At 35.5% G+C, this 20,737-nt stretch overlaps 1 protein-coding gene across 1 annotated transcript in view; it reads right to left on the bottom strand.

Annotated features, from left to right (window-relative positions):
* The window catches only part of LOC140843441 (uncharacterized), a 220,843-nt gene that overhangs the window by 182,091 nt on the left and 18,015 nt on the right, over positions 1 to 20,737 (bottom strand). Inside the window, exon 3 of the mRNA XM_073213066.1 lies at positions 16,048 to 16,133. Within this exon, the coding sequence (XP_073069167.1) occupies positions 16,048 to 16,133 (86 nt within the window). The remainder of the gene's footprint in view (positions 1 to 16,047; positions 16,134 to 20,737) is intronic.

Below are 20,737 nucleotides of genomic sequence, written 5' to 3'. Positions count from 1 at the left end.
CCTACTGTCAGTCTGAAACATTACCAATAACATAAATAGTAAATTAACACATATTTTATATGTTATGTGTATTACATACTCTATTTCTACAATAAAGTAAGCTAGAGAAAACATTATTAAGAAAATCATAAGGAATAGAAAATACATTTCCAGTACTGTGAAGTATTTATTTTTTTAAAAATTCTTTGTATAAGTAGACCTATGCAGTTCAAACCACTGTGGTTCAAGGTTTGAACTATACATACAAAAACATATTTAAAATTTTATGTATGAAATATATATTTTTTATATAAAAAGTCCAAAAATATATTAAAATTTTTTGTATATGCAAAAAATTCAGTTGTATATACAAAAATATAAAGCTAAAGAAAAAAGAAGATCTTTGAGACTTGTGGGAGCAGATCATTTTTTTTAAAAGCCAAAATCTTAGATAAAAAGTAATTTTAATACAAATTTCATGAAATATTCCTGTTCAATGAAGAATTTCACAAACTGAACATGAGTAACAGACTGACCCGTAACTAACAGTCACGAGATTAATTATAACAACATCCAGGGAATCCCTGTAAATCATACAGAAAAAAAATTGGAACTCCGTAAGTAAAATAGGTAATGAATAGGCAACTTACAAAAAGGAAAACTTTCAATGGCTAATAAGTATATGATGTTTGACCTCATTCATTAGCAATCATAATAATGCAAATTAAGAGGAATAGATGCCATTTCATGTATACTTTAGAACAGCAAATTTTAAAAGACCAGATAAAATCAATTAGTAAAAGCCTCATAAGTTATTGGTGGGAGAATATTAACTATGAGTACATCCTGATCCCAACAATTGTCCTTAAGGAGACACCTACAAAGAAAATTGTGGCAGCACTCTTTCTCACCAAGATGCCAGAGGCCTCTACGATTTCCATCACTAGAAGAATGGGTACGTAAAAGGTAAAAATTGTACATACCAGAAACAAGAAATAGTGAATAATATGCTTTGATAATAAATAAAATATTTTTTAAATGTTGAGAGAAAAAGTGAGGAGTACATTGTAGAGCATAATACCATCTAAGTAAACTACAAACACATACAAAAAAAAAGACCAGTATGTTTGTTAAGGACTTATATCTGAATAAACATTTGAACATAAGATTAGAAAGACACATGTTAAATTGAACAAAGTGGGTGCTTATAGACACAGTGGAAGGACTGTGGAGATTGAAGATAAAAGGGAAAACCATAAAAGAAAATACAAGATACTAAGCAGTGATGAGATTGCCTGAGAATAACTCAATTCTTGCACCTGAAGTTCACACCAAGAGGAACAAAATGGTGTATGGGCTTTCATTCTCAGACACACTTCCACATGTGAGAAGAGAATTGATCATCTGTGTGATGTAACTAAATACGCACTGCACATTCCATTCTACCCTACTGATATCCAGGTGGATGAAATATTCACGTGTCCAAGTGATAAGATTGTACACTCGCATGAGAGATGTTAATTCTCCCTTCTCCTCCACCCCTCCACATGTAAAATAACAATAAAACACTGATACTGGCACAGAAAGAAGCAGCCAATTTTAAATAGTATACAGGTTTTCAGATCATGATTTTATTATCTCTATACTTCTTCAAACTCCCAAATCTCCAAAGAGGAATAACTCATAGATCTCAGATTCACTCAGAGGATAAACTTAAAATAGAAATAAAATGAGGCATAGTTTGCCTAGAGATTTTTCCTTAGAAAAACATAAACTACTCTATGCAATTATGTTGGGAATTGAAAACTGCTACAGATGGCTTACTAAGACTATTAATACCAAAGACTATTACATGCAATTTTGTCATTAATTGCTAAAATCCCATTGATTTTAATCTACTAAATTAATAGATCCAACATACCATAATTGTTTGTATTTTTAAATCCTAAGAGATTAGACATTTTAAATCTTCTTGTCTCTGCCCTTAACCAGGGAATTTAAATATTAGAAAATAAACTTGAGGCTTCTGCTTTGGAGAGAAAAACATAAATTTTGTCAGGAAACACGTAAAAATAGATGAATTTAGTTCACATTAGTTGTCTCACTATAGGGTTTCTATAAAATTTGAAAGCTAAAACTTGCATGAGCATAATTTAACATCCACGACTTAGAACAAGACCAAACATGCTTGTCAGGTCAAATAATATTGCAACCTTGATATATTTTATAACATATTTTCTTAATGGTGATTATAGTTATATGTATACTATTACTGTATTTATGTCTTAAAATATTTTTATAAAAACATTTTTGAATATAGTCACTAATATAAATAGTTTTTACTAGGTTTTGACCTAGCAAAAAACAGTACTCAAACACAGAAGTCTTATAATGGGTCTAGAATAGATTATATACTTCATGTTAAGAGATATAGGAGAGAATGGGGTTGAAAAAAGAAAGGGCAAACCACTTTCAATACTTATTTATTCTGAATTATTTTATTTTTATAATATTTACATGCATAATTTTGATAAATACATTAAAAATACTGATTATGGTTATGTCTGAAAAATAAGAAGATGGGTCTTTAATTTTCTTCTTCATACTTATCAAGTTAAATATGCATGTTAAACTTTAACATTTCACTGTAAGCTCCTTAAAAAGTAGGATGCCCATTTTTCTGCCAGTGTTTAAATAGTTTTAGGGTCATCTCAGGATACGACAGACTGTCGTTGCAAATAAGTAAGGAAATTTTACTTTATTCAATAAATGATGCTGAGACCATTGGTTGTTCACATGGGAAAAAAGAATCAAAGTGAATCTCTCCCATACGTCAAGAAAGTCAATTTCATGCAAACTAAAACCACAACACTACATACACATTCAAATATCTAAAATAATAAGACTGACAATCCCAAGTTCTGGTGAGAATGTGAAGAAACTGGAACTCTCATCCACAGCTGGTGGGAATGCAAAATGGTACAACTACTTTTGAAAAGAGTTTGGCAGTTTTTTTATAAATATAAACTTACCACTCCTAGATATTTTCCTAAGATTAAGACACATATGCCCAAAAAATAACTTGAATACAAATGTCTACAGCAGCTTTATTCAAAATAGTTAGACAACTGGAAACAGTCCATCAACAGGTAAATGGATACACAACTTGTAGGATAGCTACACAATGGGATGGAACAGGATTCAGCAAAAAGGAAAACAAAAAGGAGCCAACTACTGCTAAATACAACATGAATAAATCTCAGAAACATTTTGCTGAGTGAAAGAAGCCGAGGGAAAACTAATCTCTGGTTACAAGGCAGATCAGTGCTTGGCTGGGTCAAGGCAAGTCAGAGGAACTAAATGCAGAGAAGCAAAAGGAGCTTTGTGAGGTGTTGACAATGTTCTACACGTCGGTTGTGGTGGTGGTTACATTAGTGTACACATTGTCAAAATCTAGACAGTACATTTTAAATGGGTATATTTTACTTTATGTGAATTATACCTCAATAATAACATATGTATACATATTTATACAAATATATGTGTACATACATACTCTTAATACATATCAAAAAACTTAAGTGGTAGAAACAAACCATTAAGGATTGTTTAACAAAAAGGATTGTTTAACCAAAGAAACAAAAAAAATCACAAATGAAGACAGATGAAGGTGACTAGACTAAATCATGCACTCCCTTTCTCCTAGGATACATCAGAATAAGAAAAATTACATCCAGCAAAAAGATATATTTGAAATATAAAATGACAAAGGACTAGTATCCAGAATATTTTAAAACTCTGATAAATCAAAAAAGAAAACACTTAAGTGATGAGCATAAGATAAAAATAAGCAATTTATTTAAGTGAAACATGACTGGCCAATAAATATATGAAAAGATGTTTAACCTCATTAGAGATATTCAAATTAAAACCATAACTTGATACCATTTAACACCCACCAGATTCATAGAAATTAAAGTGCCTAACAAAGTTCAAAGACAGTAGGAATTTCAGTATGACTGGTGGTAATAATCTAAATTGGAGCAGGTGTTTAGAAAACTATTCAGCATTACCTGGTAAAGTTGAAGACATTCATACTCTGTGACTTAGCAGTTCTACTCCTAGGAGTAAACTATTTCAAATTATTAATAATAACCTAGGTAACTTGGGTATACTACATTTCCTTTAGAGCAGTTGTTCTCAAATCTTTGCATGCATCAGGATCCCAGGGACTTCTTAAAGCACAGCCAGGTCCCTGGACCCACTCCAGAGTTTCCGATCTAGTAGGAAGGGGATGGGGCCTAGAATTCACATTCCTAAAAGATCTCAGTTGATACTGATGCTACTGGTCTGAAAAACGCTGCTCTAGAGTAATGTGCTTTCCCAGTTTACACCTTGACATAGGCATAGAGTAAAGAAATTCCTCTTTTGCTTAAGAGATCTCCTGTGATATTTCAAGGAGAAGCATTATCTTTGGGAAACAAAAACAAAACAGAGGAAATAGTGGAAACAAGTATACTCCAAAATGGAATGTGTATCAAAGGAATTGGCAGTCTCTTTGATTTTAACACACCATAGATATTCCAGGTTAAGTTACTTGCTTTTTATAGGCCTAGAATTTGAAAATATGACACTATTACTTTATCAGCTTCAACAAACTAATCAATCATTTTCTAATTGGGAGTCTTTTCTGCCAACATTTCTAGATTCTTACTAATCTATATACTGCGTTTTATAGAATATCTAGTAAATTATGCAAGAGGTCTAATTATACCTATTTTTCAGAAGACAAGATAAGTAAACCATGGGCTTAAATAGAAAGAAATGAACATCTGATTTTAATTTACTTCCTCTCAATATCAGGAAAAAGAAGAAAAGTCCAGTTACAGGTTACAGTAACGAAATTTCGTACAGATTGACTACCTCTAAACAATCTATTTCAAAACAATTGTTCTGAAATTCCCAAAGATATTTACCCTGGGATTTTCTATGACACTTTCAAAATCATAAAACTATATAAAAATTGTGCAACGCATACAGTGTTGGACCAGACCTGTCATTTTATGTTATGGCATCATTGAGCTATTTAATACAACATAATAAACTTATATGACTAATATAAGAAGATAGTTATTCAAAGAGGTTTGAGGTTTTTCTAATGAAGAATGATATCAGAAATAGGCAGCCTCATACATATGAAATTCTCATGTCTCTGAATGCAAACAAACTTACTCATACAGGATGCTAGTAACTAGCCAATTAAAAATTAATGTAATAATTATCACCTAAAACTAATTTCCACTATATTTATTCAAGATTTCATAAACAAATTGAAATTGTAATAATTAATAGTAATAGTAATAATACTAATAACTGAGAAAATTATTTCATGTGAATAAAGCAATGGGGAGAGAGATAAACCCAAATAAGTACTGACAGTGGGTAAATAGATAACAGGAAGGAGCAAAACTTGAAGAGGAAGTTCAAGGATTGTTTAGTGAAGGGCATTTCTCCATAGACCTACCAAAGATGCTAGTCAATAAAAATCTCTTTGTCAAAAGCCAAAATATTCTCCATACTCCATAACCATGAGAAGGTTGATTCACTCCTTTAAAATTGAAGTTTTCATACTGTAAAATGGGAACAATGGGCAAGCCTGCCTCATGGAGATACAATTTCATGCACTCTACAAAGGGTTTGGTTTAGGGAGAGAGGAGTCAAAAGTCATCTTTGCTGTACTTAACCAGACTTGTCCCCTCCCTCAACCAGAGGGGTTTCCTTTTTCTACTGCACACAGAGGCACCATAGAGACTGGTAGCAACACTGTTGATAGACACTATCCCATCAGGTTGTTTTGAGAATTCAAGGAGATGATGTTATGTTAAACATATATGGAGGTTCAAGGAGGTTACTTATGTTAGTGTAGTGACCAGCACATAGGAAGCACTTACTAAAGACTAGATATTAGTGTAATGTCAGCTATCATTAAGATCTGATGAAATCAGAAAGATATGAAAATATCATGGACAGAAGGATTTTAAGAGTGCCAATTACACAAACTGCACTGTATCTGGATCCACTAAAAAGGAACACCTCAACTTTTTTGAGTGATGGAAAGGTTCTATGTCAGAATTATGGTGTTGGTTACATGGCTGTGCCCATTGTGAAAGTTTAATTTACACCCTTAAATTTGGTGAATTTTACTGTAAGTTATACCTCAATAAATCTGACCTTAAAAAATAAAATAAATAAATCTGCTGGAGTTCTCATGAGATATTTTTGTGCCTGACAAAAAGAGAGGAGAACGTGAGCTCATCTGTCTAACTTATCACTATGGCAGATTGCTTCCTACCTTGAACACGGTCATGTCAGTCCTTGATTTCTGGACATTCGGCAGCCATTTTGTGACTAGGAGGTAATATGACTCAGAAAGGAACAGGGGAATTAGAGGAGGGAAAAGACATAAAAGCCCAGCATTCTGTTGGTATCAGTGAGCTTTCCAAGCAACCTCTTTCTGTATATTGGTAATCCAACAGGCAGTGCTGTTAGATTTTAGTATTCTGTGGCTTTAATAGCATAAGGTATTTGTATAAGTACTGAACTCAGAGGGAACACTAAGAAGGGAATATTGAATAATACAATGCACACACCTAAAGCATAGTGGATATTTACTGTTGTATCTTCCTAGTACACCTCCCTTCTTCTGGAAAAAACATGCTTTGGCAGATGTGTTCCTCTTCCACTGGATGTACGCCCCAGCCCTCACTACTCTGTATAAACTAGCCACTCAAACAAAGCTTTTTAATATTCAATGCAGCTAGTTGGTTGGTTGTTTTTACTCTAAGTAAATAGTTCTCCAAATTATTTGGAGAAATAAAAGGAACTTCTCTAGGTCATTTCCTCAAAACTACAGCAGAAGCTGGCCTCCCCATCATACTGTCTTCCCTTGAACTTTTCAGTACTTCACCAGCTATGAACTATGTGTGCAGAGCTGTGCGTGTGAGTGGGGAGGGGAGGGGGTGAAGGTAGGTCTGAAAGCTGATTTGGGTATGATACCTAATGATTCAGGTTTCAGATTTTTATACTCATGTCTAAGCACACAGACATAACTTGCTTTAAACAATTTATAAATTCAAGTTAAAATAAAATACCATGGGCCATTCCTGGTTGAAATCTCATATTTACCTTTCTACTTATCTCAAGTTCTTCCCATCCTTCACATCTATTCTAAGCCTCTTTTTTAAGGGAGTTGTTTCAAACTGTGACAAGCCATGTTGATTTTCCCTTCTCTTAAACTAGACATACATATCTGAGCTACACACATAAGCATTTTGATCATTCCATGTTTAATTTTAGTTTCCAATCTTCTTTCCAAATACACGATGAAATGTTTGATGTATAGTAGGTTCCTGGTAAATATTTGTCTTTGTAACTGTCACTCTTTACCATCAATCCAGATAATGGGTAATGTGGCAAACACAGAAATGTTAAACTTATGTTTAGTACTTAAATAAAAACATATGATACTAAATTAATAGCTTTCTTTTTAAATTAAAATTTCAAATCTTAGCAATAACAAAGTTTAAAAGTTATAAAATATTGGTCTTCCAAATAAACCAATGGGTTTCTCCTATGACTAACATATTAAGTATACAACATTATGCATTTTACATATTTAAAGAATTTTTTAAATTATGATTTCTCATATTTGCCTTGAGAGATACATAAGACAGATATTATTATGCCCTGTAACATAAGAAGATACTGAAGCCACATGAATAATAACTGGGCTCTCTTAAATCTCAGCTCTCTACCTCTCTCTCTACCAGCTCTCTAGAGACAGAGTTGTAGAAATAGGATTATCTCATCGTTCTCAGAAAGGTCATCTCCTCAATAAAATACAAAGAACATAAAACTATTGATTGTTAATAAGTTGAAATCAAGCTAATGGGTTAAACAGTATGATCATTTAGATAATTCCAATTCTTAAAAGGTTAGTTCTTTAATAAAATAATTAAAATGTGTGAATAAAAATAGAAAATAGAAAAACATTCTATATATTTAAGGTAATGGCAATGATATATTCAGAAGTCACAAAGTTCTCTATGGATGGTCCTGTTAGCAATTAAACTGTTAAAACTTTAATATTGGAGCACACATATGTCCATTAAGTATTGGAGAAAACTGAATTGGAGCTTATGTGTTCCAATATAAATGTCTTCTGTCCTCCTCATTTGGAATGAAAACTGCTTAATAATAAAACTAACAGCCCCCAAGATGCCTATTTCAAGCCTTTACTTTCCCCTTAAATCCTAAACATTATTTCATCCTCCTCAGCATTTATCTGTATCAAATCTACCTTCTTCCCGCTAGTCTTGGCACTAAGAAGGGACTTAAGGTTGTTATGGCTGTTGTTGTTTTGTTTTGTTTTTTCCTCTCCCTTTCCACTTGAGCCTTGCCCTCCATCTAAAGTTGTTCCCTGACCTCCATACCCTTGGCCCCATCACTCAAGTCTTCTTTTGCTTTCTGCCTGTCTGTCTCCTTCCCTCTCTTCACTGTCCAGAATATTAAAAGGGTAGCACATACTTGCCCTTTTGCCCTTACTTCTTAATCTATAGAAATCTGTGCCCAAAATTCTCCTTTGAAGCTTTCTAGTGACAACTTCATCAAAAAATTCCTAAATCTATCTCTCAATCCCCCTTCTTCTTAATCCCTATGTAGCCATTTACGGTCTTGGCAACTTCCATAACTCTCTTTTCTCGTGGGACCATTATTATCCTGTGTCTGATTTGATATTAATCGTTTGCTGCTCCTTCAGTACATGTGAGTGCCCCTGCAGAAGTACTCTGATCCTCCTCTCTGCTCTTTCTACTTCCTGCCTACCCACTTTCTATTATTGGTATTTCAGTCCAGTCTCGTGGCTTTAGTAATTATCATTATTCAGAAGACTGTCTGACCCATATCTCATCTCTCTCTTCCCAACCCAGACTCCTCTTCCAAATTCTAGTCTCATTCTTGATATTCAACTTTCAAACACTCAGTCCCTGTACACTCTGGAAAGTAGCAGAGATTGAGAAATATATACAGTAATATTTCTGCTTTCAAAGATCTCTATTAACTACAGAGTATCTTCATTTTGGTAAATACTGATCAAATTGACATGTCTAAAGATGAAACCATCTTTCTATTGGTGAGACCCATCACCTTTCTTCATTGCTCATTAGTTTGATTAATGGTACAGCCATTCTTGCAGGTTTGAATTTTACAAAACAACTTCCTCTCTTTTGCTTCCTACTTACACTCTGTTTGGGAATCCACCCCTCCACTTTACTGCCCCTAGAGCCTGATTCAGGTCACCATTTCAGGGTGGCATTGCAGAACAGATGTTAAAAGTGTAGGCACTGAAATAAAAAAGCCCATATTCCTCATCTTAAACAGAGAAACAGCAGGGAATAAGCAGCAATGAGGAACCCACAGAAATAGGAGCAACATTCATGGCCAGTCTCTTAAAACTTAAAATAGATAAAGGGTGAAATGATAGGAAGAGGCAATTCTTACCACAATAGAACTCTACTAGGTACTAAAAAGAGTTTAGTTACCAGAATGCTCACCGGTGAAAAGGGGAGAAAAGTGAAGAGAGGGCACCTACTCCAGTGACTGAGATTCAGAGTAAATACTATATCCATCTTTTCATTTCTATGTACAATATTTGCATTGTACCACAGTTTCTTTCCCCAGAACCTAGCTCATACATAGTAGGTATTCAAACATATGTTGAATGAATTAACAAACATCAATCACTTATTAAGTACCTATCAAACATTAGACACAGAAAAAGCCACCTCACATATAAAAAATTATTTAATCTTACTTAGATGAGGAAAATGAGGCTCCAAAGATTGAATATTTTGCCTAGCATCCACAACTGGAAATAACAGGATCAGAATTAAAACCCTATTCTATCCAAAATGAAAGTATCTATTGTTTCTACTACATTTTTAATAATTCTTTGAAGATATTAAAATATTTTTTGAGACATCCTCCAAGGCTTTGACCACAAATTAATGTTTGCATGAAATGTAGATTCCCTCTTGAAACACATAAAAGTTAAGTTATTATGTGGAAAGAGTTAAATTTAAGCTATTTTTATTCATCTTACTCATAAAAGGAAGAGAAGGAGCTGTACAACAAGTAAAAAGAAAGTGAGAAGATAGTGAGAGACAGAGTGCCTAAGATTACTAACTTAACACACTTTATAATTTTGCCAAAGGCCAGCCTGAATTATCATCTCCAAATATCCTAGAAATAAGACTTATCTCAAAGAACCAGCAGTCTTCATTAAATATAGATGAGCAGGAAAGAGAATATGTGAAAATGGAATAACCAAGTCCTACTTGCCCAAGGCAAAAACTTGGAGAAAAACAATATGAGACCATTTTATTTTTCTCTGACCTGTGCCATAATTCTGGATGCATGCATTTTGGCTCCCAAGAATTTAAGATCAAAATGTTGAATTTTATCACTTTAAGTAGTTAAATTATTCAAACCAACCACCCTTCATCTCCAATTCTTCATGTAGAAAACAAAACTAAAGCATAGTGGTTCTCTTTGGCCTAAGCCCTGCCATGTACTAACCATGCATTGGAGGAGGGAATTTATTCTATCTATATCTTAGTTTTCTTCTCCACAAAATGTGGTTAACAGCAGAACTATTGTTGTTACTCAGTGATTGTTAAAAGTAATAATAGAAAAGGGTTTAGCACACAGTAAACACTCAATCAATGTTAATTATATTATCCCACCCCTAGAAGTTTCCATAAGGGCAAAGATGTTAGTCTCTTTTATACATTGCTGCATCCCTTTGAGCTTATTTAGTGTCCATCATATAGGTCATATCAATAATTTTTTCAGTGAGTGAATTTATAAAAAAGGAAAGAAAACATTTTCATCTGAGTCCTCCAACAATATAAGCAAAAGTGAATTTGAATTAGCCATTCAAATGCTTCCACCCTTACTCTACCAGATTACTGAATACTGCTTTAAATTTAGTCCTCTGAGATAACAGTTCTGTTTTCATAATTAGAAGCATTTAAGGTAACTTTTGCCCACATTCTCCTTTATCCTCTCGGTACTTAGTATTTCCCATCTGTTCATCAAGTTGGCCATTTCACTTGCAATCTCTTGGGAACATCTCTTTCATTCTTTCATTGGGGATTCTGACTTTTATGAGGAAAGTGCTAGATGTACTAAAATAATAATAATCAATGGAGATGAGGTCATCATCATTACTTGCAGTATGAATCCCTCTATCCCTGACTGGCCAGGTGTTTTATGGGCAGTCACTTCACTGCCAAAACTCCCATGGTCTGGGAAACTCCAACAGTGAATGCAAATGCAGCTTTACTGTCTACTGGGGTAGTAGGGAAAGCAATTAACAAATGTTCATAAGGTACTTAGAGAGAAATAATGGCACTATGTAAATGTTACAGATTATCCCATCATGAAGCTTAAAATCATCATCAACTCTAAGATGGGTTAATTGGAAAGGTAACAATAATTCAGAGGGAACCTCCTTTCAGAGGAATATCAAAAAGGCATTGCTTTCCTGTGACTGATAAATCATTATCAGATCTTTTGCCCCTCATCCACATCCTTTGGGAAATAAGGATAAGAAGCTATGTGATTATGACTGAGGGGTGGAAAAAAGAATATTAATAAAAAAAAAGAAACAAAAAATAAGCATAACATCACTCCCACTCCAGAAGTAAGCCAGAGACAAAATCTAAAAGACCTGGGTTACAATCCATGGTGCCACGAACAAAATTTTTATGCAAGTCACAAACAGCATAACACAGAAGGCAGTGTTCCCAATAGTGAAGAGCACACATTCTGGTGCTGACTACCCCCCAATTTATACTTCCAACCTGAGCCATATTCCCAGTATCTTGTTTATCATGTCTATTTGTTTATCCAATAGGCATCCCAAGCTCAATATACCTAAAACCAAGCTCCTGATCCTCTCTCAAAAAAGTGCATCATTGCCAGTCCTCTTATTCTCTGCTAATAGCGAATCTATTCTTCCAATTGTTCCAGCCAACACCTTGGACTCATCCAGAACACTTTACCTTATATCCCTAATTCAATCCATCAGTAAAAGCTGTTGGCTCTAATTTCAAACCCTCCAGAATCAGACAACTTCTCACCACCCTTACTGCTACTGCTCTGGTGCAATCCACCACCTCCTCTTGCCTGGATTACTGAAACAGCCTCCTAATTGGTCTCTTTGCTTCCTCCCTTACTCTCCTTTAGGGTATTCTTAGAAACTCAATCCACAACATTCCTGCGCTCACAATCCTGCAGTCAATCCCCACTTGACTGGGACTAAAAAGTCAAAGAGTCTTCATAATGGATTATAACAACCTACATCATCTGGCTCTTTCATCTTCCCTCATCTCCTACACCCTCATCCTGCAATTCTTTGTCCCTTTAGCCCATCTCTGCAATTCTTCTTTTCAGTATTTATCACCATTTGCCATTACTGGTTTATGTGCTTATAACTTATTGTCTAACAGCTCCCCCCATTTGAATGTACTCTACATGAGGGCAGTAACTTTTGTCAATATTTTTTCTTTCTTGTTCACTATCTCTCCATACCCTAGAACAGTGTCTGGTGGCATATAACAAACTGAATAAATATTTGTTAATTTATACTTTTGCAATTTTATTGGTTCTTGAAATCCCAAGTGCCAGAATTATTGCAGTAATAATCTATGCTAAAGAACTGCATGGCACCATCAGGATACCAGGAATGTGGTCAGCTTGCTCTTACACTCCCAAATATACAACATCTGGGCATGAAGATATTAAAGGGTAAAGCTGGAATTTGATTTTTTCCATAGTCATTAATGTTGAACACTAGACCCCTAATCATAAAACACAAGGCTGGCTTTTACTTGTGAATCAGGCCTGGAGGCTAAGAAATCAAATCAAGATGCACATTTCATACCCTGGCATGGTCCCTTGGATATAAGAGACAGTTTTGTTCAACAGCTAAAACAATGTTTTAATGTGTAAATTCTAAAAGAAAATTGAAACTGGCAGCTACTTGATGTTTAGCAAAAAAAAAAAAAAAAGACCTGTTCAGCAATCATTAAGATCTAGAGCTGCAGTAATTCCCTCTAATAAAAAATAAATTATGATTTTCTTGGAATTGAGAAAATGATGGTGCACCTGAGCCTCTGATTTATAAAAAAATGCATTTCTAGCTCTTTTTAAAAGCTTCATCTTGATTTCAGTTTTACAGTTCTTCAGCCAAAGCAAATCATAATTGTAAGTCCTACAGGAAGATAAAGGCCACCGAAGGAGGGAAGATAGATGTTCTAAATTACAAGGAGGAGCAGGCTTGCAGAATTATCTTGGAAGACCCTCTCAGATGTGACACAGTGGCCTTCGCTGACCATCCAACCTGAAGTGTCCCCCCACCCCACCCCACCCCACTGTCATCTCCCAATCATCCAGTTTGAACTGTTGGCAAAGGATTCATCTCTCTCGTGCTTTTTATTACCCTTCGCTCAACTCTAGAAGCTCCCAAAGACAAGGACTTACATGCTCACAGTGGCAGCAAGGACACCTGGCAAAGAGTAGGTACTTAGTACAAATTTGCTGCATAAATAATTGCACTAAAAGTCTGAATTTTTCCCTCTTGCATGAGGTCCAAGCAGAAGGTATGATTCCAACTTCTGCCAACTAATGAATTAATCTGACCAGCTAAGATTGGAAAGAAATACATGTTTTTGTAAGGTCTAAGTTCTCCCCATAAAAATTATTGCCATATAAAAAAGTCCTGTAAGAATAAGCCCATTTCTGCTCTCCTCCCCAATTCTCAATACAATAAGTGAAATGTACATTTCTGTTGGCTTCTATTTGCTGGTGACATTTGGTTTTAATTCGAACCAGTCTTCATAAATGCTGGCACTGTGCACAACATCTTAAATGGCTCTATTCTTTATTCAAAATCATCTCTCTCATTCCCAGAATTGTAGTAAATAGTTCTTCTAAAGGGGAAATAAAACTATTTCAACAACTGGCCTATTTCAGCAGTTTTTCAAAGGTATTTTTTTCATTCCCTTGGCTAGCATTTTCGTTTTATGCTTGGAAAGTTGTATTATGTATACATGTATTTTAGTCCAAATGGATGTGACTTTCTGTTGTTATTGTTGATTTCAGCTTTTCTATTTTCCACTTCAGTATGTTTGCAAAAGCAAAACTTCATATTTCTCTTACTCTCCATTTGTGAGTGTGTTATTGAACCGATGTTCTCTTTTAAATAAATGATACCCAGGATAATCTGTGGTTTATGTTTTCCCTAATGAAAAAAATCAAATTTATAGATCAGAATATTTATAGCATATAACAATGTCAAGTAACCTTTCATCTTTCCACAGAGTTTTTAAGGAGTGACTTACCTGCATGAGAATTTTCCCCTAGCTCTTCTTACTGTATACTCTAAGTATCAAGTAATGCTCCTCAAAATCATCATCTAGCCAGAGACAACTCCACACTATCCCCACAGAGCTGATTACTACAGAGGAGGAAGATACTTCAAGAACTGCAGCTCCTTCCCTCCTCCAATCAGTGGCTTCAATGTTGCCAATCCCTTTCTCCAGCCCCGAGCCCCATGCTGAATTTAAAACTTCAGAGGAATTTTAAGTAATTTTAATTCATCCTAAGGAAACAATCACAACTATACACAAAATGTGTATACAGAAAGGTTTATCAGAGCATTTATTCTATTACAGAAGCAAAATATACACATACGCGCATTAGAAAGAAAAAAAAGACTGGAATGACTTAAAGCCATTTAACACTATGATACATCTTTGAATGGAGGAAGTATCAATTATTCTTGTTTTCTTTTTACCTCATTTGTATTTCTAATTTCTTTCAATCAACTTGTAATGCATTAAAAATTCAGAGTTTAAAATGTTTAAGAAAAAGCCTTTAAACAACAAAAAATAAAGTCCTCTGATCATAACTGTTTTCTTTCTTTAGGTTTTCTCTCTGCCTTAAAAGTATCAGATTAGAAGGAACAAAATGTTAGCCTAGTTATCCTATCTCTTAGGATGTCCAATCTGATATATGGTGAAAATACACCAACTACCAACAAGTTTGGGGTAGGAGGAGAAGGAAGAGGAAGGCTTCTCTATTTTATAGAGAAGCGAACATATTTTATAACCTTCACTCCTTGTGTATTTCCTTTTTTCTTAGAAGCCTATGGAACAATGTGTGACACCTGATTGATTAAATTTATCAGTCAACATGATCAATTACTATTTTTCAAGCCAAATGTTTTTACAGATGAGCACTAGCACCCAGCTTTGTGAAAGCATTCAAAAAGATCTTACTTAAAGCTCTCTTTTCCTTGATTTTTACTTATCCTTTACTAAAAATGTGCATTAATTTTACCATCAGACACATCTCTTTCACTCTTGTTTTTCTTTTCAATCCTCATTTACAGACATTTCTATCTCATGGAATTGTAAAGATGTTAAAAGATTTTGCATTGTGTTCTCTTCATTTTAAATTTATAGAGGAGACTCTTGTTTAAACTATTGCATTTTTTAATTTAAAGAGAGAAAATTATCGTATAATATTTTGACTAGAGATCTTTTTCCACCAGAAGTAAATATAGCTATTAAAATTAATTACACCAAACTGGTTGAGCAAGGTAAACAGCAAAACCAGGGCCAACCGCTAAAAACTTGAGAAAGTCAATTATCAAGGGATCTAGTAAAAGCCACCAAAACTCAATAATCCTCCAGCCTACTTTAACAATGAGATTAGAAATAACATTAAATTTTTTGTATATAAGGAACAATGGAATGGAAAGCCAGCCTGTGCTAATTTTTTAAACCTATTACCAACATTTTATGCATCATAATCCCAGCTAACCAAAGTATGTGTATCTATTTAGATTTTCCCAACAACAGCACTTTCTAAAAGGGTCTCTGTCAGTATCACCATTCATTTACTAAATATTGCCTGGGGACATGACCACGCATAACTCACATTAATGCAGTTGGTAGTTTCACAGTCATATCCAAGGTCTGTGGAACAAATGGAGTAAGCCATCATTGGTTCTTCTCCTCTCATACCTATTTAACACAGATTACAAAAAGAATTTGGTCTGCCATGCCTTATGCAATTGCCAAATATTACTAGGTTCATATTTTTAGAATTTGCTTTTCCTTTGAACCCGGGTATCATCTATCCTCACGAGTTCACAATTAGGAGGAAATCTATACATTACAACATTACTTTAAAAATATTTCTTAATCAGCCTTCTATTGTTTCTTAATTATTTTATTGGCATAATTACAAGTAAAGGAAATTTAATACTTAGAAAAGTTCTTATATAGAATGTAGATATACTGTAAATATCTGCAGTCTAATAACACCAAATATTTCATATACTCATACAACTGAGGATGATTGTTTAATAACAGCAGTCTGTCAATTTTATTTTCTAATATTACTTATTTACCCAAATAATGATGCTCACTTAGGATTATGCAAATAATTAAGAGGCACCTGTTTCTAAGCAATATGATGAAATAAACTGTAGCCTAGCAATGCAAGAGGATATGTCAAAGCTATTGAATATGATACATAAGTCCCTACTAATTGTCTGGGATATATTACCAATTAAAACATAAATAAAGAAAAGGTGAACACAGTATGTGATCCAGTCTTGTCTCTCTATATGTGAGTTAAAATGGAGCACAGAAGAGTTTATACCCAAATCTTACCAGTGGTTAGCTCTGCATGGAAAAACTGCAGATGAGGTGTTTGCTTCTTTTTACCTATCAGTGTTTTCTGTAATGACAACTATAACTCTATATGCAAAACAGCTTGGGGAAAGCACTTTAAGGAAAGAGAGAGTGGGTGGGATCAAGGGAGACAGAAAACCAGCTTGTCCTGCATTTCAAACATCTATCAAACATACAAATGATACTTTTGATAAATGACAACTTGACTGATTTGGGTTAGAAATTCAGAATCTAACCATCAGTTTGCAACTTCCAGAATACAGACAGTTAAAGCTTTGAACGCCAGTGTCTTTGCCATTCTTTGCCATGTGCTGCCGACTAGTTCAATTTCCTTACCCACATGTCCTCCATTAATTGCCTTTTCAATGGATTACTAATAAGTTTTTGATGTTAAGCAAACACCAATGCTCCTATTAAAGTGAGACCAAACACTGTGAGTATTTGTTTAATAACACAGTCTGAATGAAGGACGAAGTTCAATTAGCACTGGAGCTGATACAGGCTTCATTAGAAAGGAGAGGCAATTAAAAAGTGGAAGGCTGCAGGAGGCACTGATGTGCACATCATGCAGCAAGCGGAAAAGGACAAGCAGCACAGAGCTCCTTTGAAAAAAACTGTAACCTGAAGACTTCAGACAGAAAGAAGGATCATTAGCACAAAACTAAGCACCCTAATAAGGTGATCCTTATGCAGCTAGCTCCAGAAGAAATATGAGACCAAATCACATAATCTAAATAAACTGCAGGGTGTCAGGACAATTGGAAAGAACAGGAATTATCCAGAGAGTAGAACTTCATCTAGCAAAGAGCTTGGTTCATAGAAGCTGTTCAGTGGATGCTTCTGAGCACTATTTTGGGAGTCACAAAACCCACTTGTACCATTAGCTAGCTGTGTGACCTTGAGTAAGTCATCCAACCTCTGTAGACTTCATTTCTCTTTTTGTAAGATTAGGGAACTAAGCAAATGAGCTCTCCTAATTCAAAAATTCCATAACTTAATGATTCCAATGACTAATTGTTATCATTGTTATCCTAGTGATACAGGACACAATGCAAACCACAACCACCTGGCAATTAACAATATCCATGTTATTTTTTTAAAAGGATGGTGGCAAGGATAAGCATAAGTGTTATCATTTTTTTAAATGTATACGTGGGCAGGGACTTTGTTTCTCTGATCTATTCTAATGTCAAAATATGTTCTAGAATTTTAAACCAATACAATAAACTGAATCTTTTATGAATTTTTCTTGTGGTGTTGATGATTTACAACAAGTGCCAAACACTTGTGGAGAAATAAATGTGACTTAAGTATGAAAAGGAGATTCTTTTGTCTATTAAATTGTTTAATGACAACTCAGTCACATCCCAAGGTCACTCTTGAAATCACAGCCTTGTGAAGAGGCTCATGGGAATCAGACCAGCTGCCTAGTGCCTGCTTTTCCTCCAGAGCTCCCAGGAGGGGCAAAAAGCAAGCCAGTCAGCCACAGTAGAAACAGCAGACTCACAGAACCATTCTGAAGAGGGGAAGTGAGACTACTAAAATAAAATGGGCATGGATGTGAGAGAAGGGACTGTAATAATAAAGGATTTAAAAAGAAAAACTATTGCACTCAGTGCAAAAAGCAAGCAATTTCACTTCTAGAAATTTACTTTATAGAAGCATTTATTCAAATGGATAAAGATATGCTCAATCAAGACTCATGAACTATATATGATAAGGCAACATTTCAACAGAGACCTAAAAGAGAAATGAGGGAGTGAGTCAGGCAGATATGGGGGGAGGGGGAATGGCTTAAAGGTTTCTAGGTAGTGAGAACAACAAATGCAAAGACCGAGGGAGAAATTGTGCTTACCATACTCAAGTGATAGCAAATATTATAATGTGGCTGGTGTGCATAAGGGGGAGAGTGGCAGAGGTCAAAGTCGGGAAAGTAGTAGGATTCTGGCTTATGGGGAGTCTTAGAGACCACGGCAAATACTTTGAACTTAAGTGAGTCAGATGGGGGCTCACTGAAGAGCTTTGAGCAGAGGAATTTTTATCTGATTAAGTTTTGAAAGATTACTATTGGCTACTATGTGTGTGTGTGTGTGTGTGTGTGTGTGTGTGTGTGTGTGTGTGTGTGTGTGTGTGATCTGAAATATACACATACATGATTTGAAATAATATACAATGAACTAAATGGTAGCTATCTCTATGGAAATGGGGAGGTAAGGTGGCACTTCATTATCAATTTTCTCCCAATTTTACCACTGTTGGAGGTTTTAAAAACTTAATATATTTTACTGACCATTGATGATTAGCATATATGACTTCTTATAATCACAAAAAAGTTTATTTTCTTCAAGTTAACATAAACAAGAGAACCTAGTCAGTGTTTGGCCATAGCAAAGTCATTAAAGACTCATACTTTGAAGTCAGACTCTAAATTCAAATGTTAGCTCTGCATCTTAGAGCTATGTGACTTGGAGAAAATTTCCCAACCACTCTCCCTCAGTTGTTAATCTTTCAAAAAGGGTAATAATAGTACCTATTTGAAAAAGTGGATGTGAGGGTTAAGAGGATGATGATTCTACAGCTCTTTAACAGTGCCTGACACACGGGACAGGCTAAGCAAAAGTGAATTATGAATAAAATTCTACCATAAGGTAAATTATCATAAACTTTGTAGTTTTTTTCACAGTTCAAAGGGCTATGTGTGTGTAATTGTGCATGTCATTTAAAGTTAGTGGGTCCAATGGAAGAAAATGAACATTGTTGAGGGTTTCAATTTCAGTCACAGCCTGTGTTTTGAGGAGGAAAACATCATTGTTGACTCTGGTATGACTTAATAATTTAAGAGATCAGCAGAAGGGAGAAAGCTAAACTAAGAGTGAAAAAAAGTCCTTGTATAGATAAAAAACTGGAATGAAATATTTTAAATTATCAGGTTAATTGACTTCAAGAGGATATGGTCTTGGAGTCGGCAGAAAAAGATGACAGCATGAGAAGTAAGTCAGAAACCTCCTCCCAAAACCACATATACCACAAAAATACAGCAAATGCAACTAATCCTGAAAGAGTGACCTAAAGACTGCAATAGACTGCCAACATCTGGGGAAAAGAGAAGACCTCACAGAAAAGGGTAAAGTAGCAAAGCCATAATCGGGCAGGACCCAATCACTCCCTGGACCCCAGCTCACCAGCAGGAGGAAGAGAAACAGAGTAGGGAGGGAGTAGAAGCCCAGGACTGCTAAACACCCACCCCTGGAGATCTGCTCTGGGAGCCCAAACCCACATTACATGGTGCTCTGGAGATTAGAGAGGTTGGAAAGCAAAGGCAGGCAGAATATCTGGAGAGAGAGAGATTTCAGCCGCTTGTGGAGAACACGTACATACACTGGCTGCTGCATGACAAAAGAAAGGTGGGCACTTTGAAACACTTCTCAGCAGCGAGAGGGGTGCTGAAGGGACAAGGATTGCATAGAGCTTGCTGTTCAGGAGAAAGGGCAGGTGGACAAAACTGTCCCTGCACACTAAGCCCAGAGTGTTTGGAACTTTCAGGAGCTTCAGGTGCTCCTTCCCCATAGCTGGCAGTGCTTCACCAAGGGCCCCCACTGTGATACACAGCCTGTCAATCATTCCTCTCAGCTGGCACCAGTTCACAAACCTGCTGCCCCTGCCATCACACCATGCCAGCCAAAGGATGGACCTACCTAGGGCAGCTACATGGGCATGGCACAGAGTTTCCTCCCTGTGCACTCAGCCCACTGGCCCTGGCAGTGGAAACAGGCACTGCAGCCAGGAAACAGGAAAGAGCTCTTTCTTCCTGCAGGCAGGTGTCAGCACTGCATGCCTGCAACCTCAACCATCTCTTCAGGTGATGGGAAGGTCAAAAGAGTAGAGCTTCTGGGCACTAGACGGTGGCAACTATATAAAGTTATTAGTCC

Source organism: Manis javanica, chromosome 1 (assembly GCF_040802235.1).
Source record: "Manis javanica isolate MJ-LG chromosome 1, MJ_LKY, whole genome shotgun sequence".
Lineage (NCBI taxonomy): Eukaryota > Metazoa > Chordata > Mammalia > Pholidota > Manidae > Manis > Manis javanica.
This window is presented reverse-complemented; position numbering and strand designations above follow the sequence as displayed.